At 35.4% G+C, this 12,128-nt stretch overlaps 1 protein-coding gene across 1 annotated transcript; it reads right to left on the minus strand.

Annotated features, from left to right (window-relative positions):
• Positions 1-3,586: 3,586 nt before the first annotated feature.
• On the minus strand, positions 3,587-8,856 carry LOC126818064 (Ig-like V-type domain-containing protein FAM187A). Its single transcript, XM_050545241.1, has 5 exons — positions 8,848-8,856; positions 7,955-8,107; positions 5,963-6,297; positions 4,664-4,816; positions 3,587-3,758 (listed from the first exon to the last, which is right to left on the minus strand). Exons 1-5 carry the CDS (start codon positions 8,854-8,856, stop codon positions 3,587-3,589), a joined length of 822 nt encoding a protein of 273 aa, XP_050401198.1.
• Positions 8,857-12,128: the final 3,272 nt, after the last annotated feature.

Here is a 12,128-nt window from a genome sequence, read left to right on the forward strand (position 1 = left end):
ACATCACTGATGACCAAAAAATATTAGAGCCACAGAAAATGACAATATATAAATTATATTGTAGCCCAAAATGGAAATTTCTTGAATTCTGATTGGTCGAAGAGTGGCGTCGAATGAGTATAACAGTCCTCTAAATTTCCTGGGCGACTCACTGCGAATGAATATTTTCTGGTTGCTAGACTCTGTTTGCAGTGGCCAAAAATTCTACACCTCAAAACTTTATTCTTGGAAATCTTCATGAATTTTTTCTTGTATGTCATCAACAATGAAATTCAACCATTAGCTTATTGAAACACTCACCTGAAACACATAAAAAACAAAGTTAGTGAGTGTATTTGAAGCATAATAAGTAAATTTAATTTCAAGGCTGGTCTGACAATAACGGTTGCTATGGTCATTCTATCATAATCAGACTGGTCAAAATCGAAGATTTTCAACAAGTGAATAAAAATACTACAATTTATTGAACTCCGTATGGATCGTAATATATTTTTAAAAATATACAAGTCGGGCTGATGATACTGATATGAATAGGACAGAGACTAATTTTCATACATAGGCCATGTTTTTTTCCGAAGAAAAACAATCACATTCACAGCGTCGAAATGACAACGTAAACAAGCATAGCAACCACATGCGTACGCTACACAGCATATATCTACACGGTCACACGAGTGTATGGACATTTATCAAACACGATATGCAATTTGTTTCGAACCTAGTCACTGCTGGAGTTCAAAATCATTTAAAAAGTACATAAAATACACTTACGATTTCTGTTTCGATCTTTAAAATTATCGCAGAGTGACCTCCCTTTCCAACAGACACAATTAACCAGTCGCTTAGTGAACCAAATAGAATGGAAATGAGTGTTTATCTTATTACGTCACGGATATTTTCATTACGTCAAAATTGTTTTCCTTGGTATTTACGTCATTACGCTTAAATTTTTCATTAGAGGCGCTCGATCGCTACGCGATCTCGGCCTCTAATGATTTAAGCAGTATCAAATGGACAATAACAGTCCTCTAAATTCTAAACAGTCGGTGTTTATCTCCTAAATAGAAACTGTGCCGTTACAAATAAGTGCAGCTTGGGAAAGTTGTGAATCGACCAACGCTAACTATCACAGGTGAACCACACGACCGATCAAGTCGGCAGAGTAATACTTTTCTGCAATTTCATTGGACATTAATTCCCAAGTCTCGATTACCATGCTTTTAATTTTCTACGTTGACACGGCAATTGAAACATAGTCTGGTTAACCTTCCAAGCATAGCGACAGGGATAATGAAAAAACTTGACAACAAAATCACCAGTCCTGTTTTTTTTAGCACACGGTGAGGATAAAATAATATAACAATCAAGATCGTCAGACAAAGTCAAAAGACTCTACCATGCCCAAATTTTTATTGCAAATTTAGATGATTCACGGAAACGACCCTCGGGCGATGAAAATAGCGGAAATCCGTTAAGTAACGGAAAAAAATCATGCCTGATGTTAGTCCCGAAATGACCTAGTTTGTGTCGAGTGGATGTTAAACCCCATTTCTCTCTCTCACTTATTGCAGGTCTTTCTTTAGGCCTTAAAGATGGGTTCCCAGAAAAGTATTTATCAGGTGGTTATTTCCAATAAAAGTATGGCAATTTTGGTATATATGGAAAGTAGAGATATCCAATCTTACTAGAAAAATACTGGATTCCCCGAAAAACACTCATGGAGCGTATACAGGACAAAAATGTAAGGGTTCACCTAATCAACAGCCCGACGATTATGACCTTCTGCACGCACGATGTCAAAGGTCACAAGCGAACATTGAGCGCTTGATGTACAAGTTGATAAACTTTATGAAGAGTTAGACGTACAATACTTTCTGAGATAAAAATGTCGGAAAAAGACGCGGGTAGTGGATAATCCGAGAATTTAATTAGGATTCGATATTTGTAATAAATAGTAAGCGATTAAAGACAACATCGTCTTATGTATGCAATGATTTCTCCTGTGACTCCCAAGACGTGACGTAAACATGACCTGGTTTGATCAAATTTTAATAGCAGGGCATTCCTTCGCAATTACAATGTTTGAGAAGGATTTGAAGCATAATTATGACAAATTAATTAGTTTGAATATGTTTTTGGTCCATATATACCATTAAATCACCCAGTTTGTACGCGGGAACCCATCTTTAAGTGTTACATAAACTATTAATTTATTTATTAACATGACAAGAACATAATCAACTCTCGATGCCATCTGATGGGTCCAATTTTCAACAGATTTGAATCCGATCTGCGGTTCAATGGCTGTTGATGATTAACCGTAAAAATGGATAATCGAGACTTTGTTTTTTATCATAACAACGGTAACAATGACAATTGAGACTACACTGTTTTTTTTATGAGGATTTCTTGGCTCAGAGTGAAGTAATGTGACTGAAATTTCAGCATGGTCCTTTTATATTTTCTATTTTTTTACCTGTTAATAGTATTATAGCTAGAACTATCAGCTCTTTGTCTAATCTTCCCTAATGCCACTTTAAATAATTTTTTTTATTATATTAATGACAACTGATATGAGGTCCCAGTAGAAAGAAGAGTTATGTTTGTCTAATGTAGTATATGTATGATAATTACAGGAGTTTATGTGATATGGGTGGTGTAGGTAAATTAAATGCTGAACAGTTTGCTCTGGCTATGCACCTGGTACAGCAGAAGATTAAAGGTATTGAACCACCAACTCAACTAACACCAGAAATGATTCCACCATCAGCTAGACCTAAAGGAGGAGCAGACCCAGCTGCTTTTGGTGTCATGGTAAGATATGGCTTTTAAAACTTGATTTTACAATTAGTCAAATACATACTTCTTGTCGTTCATGAAAGTTTTACAATACTGACATAACAGTATCCATTTGGTGATAAAAACAGTCAACACAGAATCATTGTGTACATTTTAATAATTAATGGCTTACATGTTAAATTAATCATGTTCAACAATGAGTCAATTTACGATTGTCCTGTGCCATATTTGATTGTTAAGAACATTTATCAGAGCTGAGTATGTGATTTATGGTCTCTTTTTATATGGTCTAAACAATGACAAAATCATCCGGATTAAAACACAGATCCTATTTCGTTCGTTTTTTATAATTCAAAATTTCGTTTTACTTATCTTCACAAAACTAGAATCTGGAAGAGTTGTTATAATAATAACCTGCGTTCTTGTTGAAGTGAAGGATTAGCCAATGAAACGTTCTGTTCCGGCGAGTTCTTGGTGTACGATGCACGGAACTGTAGGTAAACCACTAGAAACATCAGTGCTGATTGATTAACCAATATCTGACATCATAGGGTCAAAAGCCGCTCATATGACCTCTGTCGCGACCTTCCACTACAATTGGTCAGATCTTCATGTAGTAGAGGCCATCGAAAGTATGAAAAAAACGAAACGAAATATAGATCTGTATTTAAATCAGATTGAGACAATATCAAAGTTATTCTGTAGAATAATGGAAAAATGCAAAGTGGAATTGATATTTGACATAAAAAAGGTTGATAATATATACATTTTGGAGTGAACTGAACCTTCACTTGTGAGTTTTCTTGCTCTTTTTAACAACCAGACAGATACATATAACAATAACACATATACACGTTAAAAACATTCCAAATAATGATATATAATCTTTTAGTTGTTGATTTAATGGTTCATACACAATCACTTTAAACGATGCCACATGTTCTTGCTTTAAAAAACATCTGAAAATACAATAATACTTTTGTCACGCAGTCGATAAAAACACACAAGTATTGATTTGAGTATATGGTTTTAAATTGTATAACAAAAATAGAAATGGATGGGGTGCCCAAGTTTAGATTTGTCGTTGATTCCATAAAGTAGTAAAGTTTTTAAATGTTTATATGAGAGCAAGGTTTGGACTATGGCTTGGAAATAAGAAATAGGAGGCGACTAGTATGTGTCTCTCTTTGGTGGAGTGAGATGAGATTGTACGTTGTAGAGTTCAATACAACCGAAACTAGTCTTCAAAGCCACTCTTATCTCTTGTATATGGTTTTGAAGTTAGAGTTTCTGGTTGTCATTTTAGTGATTTTGAACACCTTGTAAACCTCAATATTGTTGAATCTCTAAAATGCATATCTGTCAAAAAATTGTTCGATTCTGTATTTACAAAGATACAGTGAATTAAAATTTCTCAACATTTGGGATCTGCTACAGATGATGTCAAAACAAGTTAGTACCACCTTCAAGTGCTAGGTCTCATAAACATATGGGGAGGGGGGGCTGTATCATAAGGTCTGTCCTTGCATCAACTGGCGTGGTTTCGATTCTCCGGTTGTACGTGACAAGGAGTAGAGTGGCCTGTCCAGCCTCATGGCTTTTTTCCGGGTCCTCCGGTTTCCTCCCACTGCTAAAGACCCCTACGCGCAAGCGAATTATTGAAATAAATTGAACCAAATAAAATTGAATGATCTAGTTTGTGTCGAGTGGACGTTAAACGGTTTAACGTCCACTCGACACAAACTAGATCATTCAATTAAACCGCATTTCTCTCCCTCTCTTAAAAATATGAGGTTATAATTGATAACTGTTTCATGGAATGGACTGCAAAATTTTCAAAGATTGAAATAATTTGAATACTTACAGATAAACGGACGTATCTGATAGAAGTAGTTTTCTGATGTGTAATCGACTAGCTGGATCTAGAAACACTCTATTTCTGGTTATTTTTCTGATAGTTAATGGATTAATAATGTTCTTTCCTCGTTTCCACACTGTTATCACTTTATTTAAACGTCTGAAAAATCAAAAATAAAATCACTTTAAGTACTATGGAAGTACTACAGTATGTCTGATTTATCATTTTGTTTGGAAATTATAGTTAGAAATATACCTTGTACTTTCAACAAAAATGTTTTTTTTTTACTTTGCGCTTTTAACAAAAATTTCTTTGATGTATAAAATGGAAAGATAAATGAGCTGGTTAAAGCAACATTATTATTATTATTATTAATATTATTATTATTATTATTAATATTACAGCATATTTATAGTGCACCCTTTCATATAACATGTCCAGGGGCACTTTACAAAGTGACAATTTAAATCATAAATAAACAACAAGATTATGGACATGTTAACGATTGTATACAGATTCAGTTAAAAACCTGATTAAATAAATGTGTTTTAAGTTGTTTTTTAAAAGAATATAGAGATGTACAGCATCTTAAACTAAATGGTAGATTATTCCATAAAACAGGTGCTTGATAACTAAAAGAGGGCTGATCATAAGAGACTAGTTGAACAGTTTTGGACTTTAAAAGTAGTTATACATTATACATGTATCACTTAAACAGATCTGCCTATTGTAGGTCTTTCTTTAGACCTCAAATGTTATCTAAATTATTAATTAGACATTAATTAACCTATCCAGACCATAATGTACTCTTGATGGCATCGGATACTCGAGATTTTAACTAGATTAAAACGGTTCGCCATTTAAAAATTTAATTTAAAAATGGGAAAGCGAGGCTAAGTCCCGATTATACCAGTGCCTTGGTTACCACTGTGCACACGACATCTTGTCAAAACTACAAACAATGATAACTTGGCTGAGAAAGAAGTAATTTAAAGTCTGTCATTGAGTCAACTGGCGTGGTTTCGAATCCCTGGTTGTACGTGAGAAGGAGTAGGGTCGCCTGTCCAACTTCGTGGGTTTTCTCCGGGTCCTCCGGTTTCCTCCCACTGCTAAAGACCCCTACGCGCAAGCGACTTATGGAAATAAAATTGAACCATATGTTAGTCCCGAAATGACCTAGTTTGTGCCGAGTGGACGTTAAACCCTATTTCTCTCTCTCTCTAAACTCTTAACTAATGTATCTTTAATTAACTGGAACAATGATATAAATTGAAAAAAAAGTTCACAAAATTTGAAAAACCTTACTTAGGACAACTGAGTACGAGATGTTTTCCAGCGTCTTCGTAGACAACTTTACGTTGTGTTATAGGAGGTAGGGTTGGTGGATGATGTAAGGAATAAAACCCTGGTTCTAATACTTCTATAACTTTACCGGCTTTATCTGTTACATTGATTGGTCCTGGACTAGTTGGACATTCTTTTATACAGTCTCGAATCATCGTTTCACTCGGTCTGTTTCTAATATCAGGTATTTTCCTGATGAATTTAGGCAAGGCAGTGGAATGACATGGTATACCATCTGGGTATAAGTCAATCATTGGAAAATCGATTGGTTGGATTGGAGAATTTTTATCATGTTTCTGTTTAAATAGAAATTAAGATAAAACAACATAAATTATTGATTCTTTAGACTAACTTATAGCATGTCGAAGAAATGAAATGAAATAAAATGGGGTTTAACGTCCTACTGTTCTGCTGTGACTGGGGCTAATGAGTACGGCCATACCCCATACAGTGTGCTATGAGGACAATTTTGCCTGAACAGCGGCGCTAAGGCCGACTCTTATATCAAATTCCAACTGCCAAGGGATCTTTTATGTGCACGCCAATGTGTACGCAGGACCTCGGTTTTTCGTCCCATCTGAACGACTAGACAGCTGTCCTTGTCAGGCCCTCCGTCCTGCATCACTGACAAGGGGGAACCAGGTCGGAAAATCTGGATGAACTTTCTCGGCCAATGCAGGGATCGAACACCCGACCTCCAGGCTAGCAAGCCAGCGTCTTACCCACTTAGCCACCGTGAACCCTAGCATGTCAAAGATAGTGTTGTCTTGGATTGCTGGGTTTCTGACTATCTTTCATCGAATTCCAACTGCCAAGGGTTCTTTTACATGCATACCAACTTAAACATACATTATATGTAAGAGCTAAATCTGCCTATTTCAGGTCTTTCTTTAGGCCAGAAATGTCATATAAACTAGACATTTATTAATGTTCAACGCTCCTTGGTAATTAAACGCAAAAATAAATAGGGGGCTACAGTGATTTTAAAATAAGGTATTCTTGGCTTAGTAGAGAGAAGCAATTTGAAATTTTGAGCATATCCCCTTTACAATATCTACTTTTAACTATTATAGCGAGAACTGCCAGCTCTTTATCTAATCTTCCATAGTGTATCTTTAAATGAAATGAAATAGGGTTTAACATCTTAGTCTTCTGCTCCGGCTGGGTAATGGAAGATGGGCATACGTCATACAGTGTGCTATAAAATAAATTTTGCACAGACAGTGACGCTAAGGCCTACTCTTATATCAAATTCCAACTGCCAGGGGATCTTTTACGTGCATGCCCATGTGTACACTGGATGTCGGTTTTTCGTCCAATCTGAACGACTAGACAACTGTCCTTGTCAGGCACTCCGTCCTGCACCTCTGACAGTGACAACGGGAAACCACGTCGGAAAATCCTTGGAACGAACCCACAACCTCCAGACTTAACCAACGTACCACTTAAAAACAGCACTGTATAAAAGGCTGAACATGCTCTAGTTAACTTCACAGACAATTCTTTATTTAATCAATCTGGTCAGCAATGATCAACATAATGTTGAAGCCTCTTTAATCTCTAGGGCTTGCGTCTAATTGGTAAAGGGAGTTGTGGTGACTCAGTGAATAAGATGTTGGCTCGCTAATCTGAAGGTCCCATGTTCGATCCCTGCTTTGGCCGAGAAAGTTCATCTGGATTTTCCGGCATGATTACCACTCATTGGTGTAGGATGGACCTTTCAAACCAAAGTCATGTGTACTCTTCGGCGTGCACGTAAAAGAACCCTTAACAGTTGGAATTAGGTGGAATTTGAGTAGGTGGTAGCGCCACTGAAAATTTCCGTCATAGTACACTGTATGACATATGCCTTTCTTCAATAGCCGAGTCCGTGCAGATAAACCCCATTTCATTTTCAATTTCATTTTCATTTTTATTTTTAATTGGTAAAATTCTTGAACTATGAATTTTTACCTTCACCATACACAGCCCCATCTTTCTCTGCTTGCCAACATTGCCACATCTATCACAGAAACTCCAAGATGTCCACACTGTAGAAACACGTAAATTTTTATCTTCTAATATAAATTCTTCTGCTGGTTCGTGACCAGCTTGCCCTTCATATAGCTAGAAACAAACACAATATGTTAAATGACAAAAATCATATTGAATAACAAAAATCATGTTAAATAACAAAATGACAAAAATCATGTTAATTGACAAAAATCATGTTGAATGACAAAAATCATGTTGAATGACAAAAATCATGTTAAATGACAAAAATCATTTTGAATGGCAAAAATCATTTTGAATGGCAAAAATCATGTTGAATGACAATAATCATGTTGAATGACAAAAAACATGTTGAATGGCAAAAAACATGTTGAATGGCAAAAATCATGTTGAATGACAAAATGACAAAAATCATGTTATATGACAAAAATCATGTTAGTTAAATGATAAAAAAAAAAAATATGAATTGATCATTAGTGTTTTTCATCTTTTTAATTTAAAATGTTCTGTGTTGTTTATTGATAATAAGGACCTCTAGCTCTAGACATCTATATTTCAGCATATATATAATTAAAGCTGATGATCGTCATTTGAGTTTTTTTTTTTAATCTGCTGCAAACTACAAGATTGTGAACGTTGAACCTCTAAAAAAATAGGGAGCCACGGTGGTTCAGTGGCTAGGAGGTTGTCCGGAGAAAACCCACCTGGTTGAACAGGCGACCCTACTCCTTGTCACGTACAACCGAGGAATCTAAACCATGCCAGTTGACTCAATGACAGACTTTATGATCTAAAGCTACCCAAGTTAAACAATGGATGCCATATGCATGTGCCCTGTGACGTAGGAATCTTACTTCTGCCATATTGACCAGTCTTGACTGACAGACACTGAAAAATAACCACGCACTAACCATTCGGCCGTGGATTTAAATACTTACAAGTCGTCTCTTCTCGTTAATTAGAATATCAACCTGAAAAACCGAGGCATAGTTGTTTTGTACAACACAGAAATATTGTCCTGCATCTGTTATGGCTGCCTCTTTGATATGTAATGTATAATCTTTCATCATCTTCATTCTCTTGTTCTTATTAAAATCAACATGTCTCATTCTACCGTCTGCTCTTCTCAACATTTGCCAATCTATTCCCAGACTATCAGCATTCTGATCGGGTCTCCGACTGAAATTTTAACAAGAACAATATACAAGTCACAAACATTTAAAGGACTTCCTTGTTGTGTTTCCCTCGTGATCGTAATAAAACTACAGGTTACATGGTTTCTTCAACTTTATTGTTAAACTAGTTGGCTTTGAACTTCCCTCGTTCTCAATAAAGCATAGATGATGACTGCTCGGAATACCTGGGTGAGCTCTGATCAATTTCGCTCTACACCCGTCTACACCGTTAATTTCCTACCCAAATATGGAATAAACACCCCCATTCTCCCAAGACCAGGAGGGAGAAAATTACCTTATTTGGTCTACCAGACACATGTCATAAACAGATAGAATTTGTTGGATATTTTGAGAATGGTAATAATTTTACCAAAATCTCACTGTTTTTTTTATATATAAACATGTCATTAGTACGTGTGATTTGATCCTATAGAAAATGTTAACCAATAATTAGAGATACACTATGGTCTTAAGGACCAAAGTACTATTACATCCCAGATATATTTTAGTGAATATGTGTGGTTCATCAGCGTTGACGTTTCTAATGGTTTACCCACAGTTCCATGCATGGTACGCCAAGAAGTCGCCGTAACAGACTGTTTCATTGTCAAACCGCTAACCCCTCACTTCAACCAAAAAGCATGGTAATATAACAACTCTTCCAGATCCTAGTGTAAGGGAAGACTAAGTAAAACCCAAAAATGAAATAGAACTCAAAAAAAAAAAAAGAGAAAGACTATATGGGGAAAATGATGTAAATCTTTCCATATTAAAATGAAAGGTAGAAATGATAACTCCACATTTTCCATACTATATCAAATGGGGGGGGGGGGGATTACTAGGTCTGTCATTAACTTCAGGTCTTTCAGTTTCGTCCCATCACTAAAGAGTTTAATGACCAGAAGCGAATTAAAATTAAAATGAAATTGTTCCATATGTTAGGCTCAAAATGACTTAATTTGTGTCGAATGGAGGTTAAACCCCCTCTCTCTCTCTCTCTCTCTCTCTCTCTCTCTCTCTCTCTCCAACTTAATGTCATACCTACCATATATCACATTTAAGTTCCACAGATTGTCCAACTATTAATAATACAGGTTTAATAGCATTGTCTAATTCTCCTTTTACTTCCGCTACCTTTCTATCTAAACATTTATAATATTTTATGAATACCTCTCTATAACTATTCTGATCCATCCATGCATCGTCATTTCTTTTACCCATTAGTTTCGAAATAGAGCGTTTAATTCGGGATGGTTTTCTTGTGAGAAATGAATTTCTTGCCATCTTTGTAGATTCTTGTGAGTCATTGAAACCCGAAGATTGATGCTTCGTGTCTGTTCTCCTTGTTGATCGTAGAGAATTTTTTTTAGGATTAAAATTGTTTCGTCTACTTCCTATCACCACAACTGATGATTTGTTTGGGGAATGTCTCGCAATAAATTTTCTCAAAGGTTTTGAAATGATCCAATGTCTTGGAATTAGTCGTCGATGGAAAATATGTGCATTTAAGTGACTCGGAATAAATCTATGTAGGATATCTGGGAATTTTATATGTCTTGGAATTAGGTTATGGAAAAAATCTGATTGGTTAAAAATTGATGGAATAAGTTGTTGAAAGAACACTGGCAGACTGGGAAAGGTATTATGACGAGGTACTTTATTCGCAGTTAGTCTTTTACGAACCGTTTTAACTTGGTTACTGTGATTTTGTCTATTTTTTGCAACAAGTTTTATGGGTTTCCTTTCAGTAGGCAATCCAACCGTTTGTGTTTTGTATCTTGGTTTAAGTGGGTTCGGTAAGGGTTGATGATGAGGTAATACTTTGGGCCATTTAATTACCGATTTCCACTCAAAAAGGGCTAAAGGATCATGTGACCAGAAAGATGTCGTCTGTTGATTTTTAATATCATTTTTGACGTCATGTTGTACAGGTTTATTTCTACTTTTTCTGTCATAATGGATGTTATGACGCAAAAATCCTATGTCTCTTGATGGATAACATATTTTCGATACAAATTGTATAAATTTGTTTTTCCATTGATGAGATTTTAGATATTGGCAAATGATCTTGTAGTTGGAATGTAGATTATTACGAGGTATAGCCTTTTGAAGAACATTCTCTTGATTGTTTGTATCTAGTTGATTATTGAGGGATGTTTCTTTAAGGTGTCGAGGTTTCGATCTATATACCAAATGTTCCGATTCACACATCACAATATATACAATAAAAATTATCAACAAAATAAAATATCTTCTTGGTTCCATTTTGTAAACAGTTTCTGTCACCACAACTACTTGGAAATCTGAAATTAAAAGACAATATATGATTTATGATTTAATTACCTTTTATTTACAAATTCTGAAATGTAGGTCTTAAAATTTGGCTTTGTTCTACAGGACTATCTTAGTCTTAGGCAACCCTGAACATAAAGACACCTGTCACAGATTTTGTCAGGCACAGATTATCACACAACATATTATTATCTGTATGTTGTGTGATAATTTGTGTCTGACAGTGTGTGTGGTAGGTATTAGGTATTGCATGCCCAGGCTTAAATAACCACAAGTTGTGTGAGCATTTGTACTTGGCAAAGTCTGTGACAGGTCCGAGTTTGGTCTTAGATAAGTATAAAAAAGCCCAGACCCTGAGTTCACAAAGCATTCTCAGACTTAAGTTAAGAATTTACTCAAAATTGTTCGCCTTATTTTAACTAAAATATAGACCTTTATAAAACTTTTGTTGTTTTAATGTATCAAATACATCAATAAGAAACTATGTGTAAAGTTTTATGTTTCTGGATCAAAGATATTTCTCATAAACAGTGATTTGAAAGTTGAGTAAATTCTTAACTTAAGTCTGAGAATGCTTTGTGAACTCGGGGTCAGGTTTATTAGTCAAACATATGTAGTAAGTAAGTAAACTATAATACATGTCTATTCTTACAGCTTATACTTTCATG

Source organism: Patella vulgata, chromosome 4 (assembly GCF_932274485.2).
Source record: "Patella vulgata chromosome 4, xgPatVulg1.2, whole genome shotgun sequence".
Taxonomy (NCBI): Eukaryota; Metazoa; Mollusca; class Gastropoda; family Patellidae; genus Patella; species Patella vulgata.

What these genes read in the sequence shown, in the direction of transcription:
- LOC126818064 (XM_050545241.1), bottom strand. An exon ending in CTCGTACTCAGTTGTCCTAA is followed by an intron (nt 4,817 to 5,962) that starts GTAAGGTTTTTC and finishes TTGATTTTTCAG; the next exon opens with ACGTTTAAATAAAGTGATAA. An exon ending in TCAGATACGTCCGTTTATCT is followed by an intron (nt 3,759 to 4,663) that starts GTAAGTATTCAA and finishes TTGTATTTTCAG; the next exon opens with ATGTTTTTTAAAGCAAGAAC.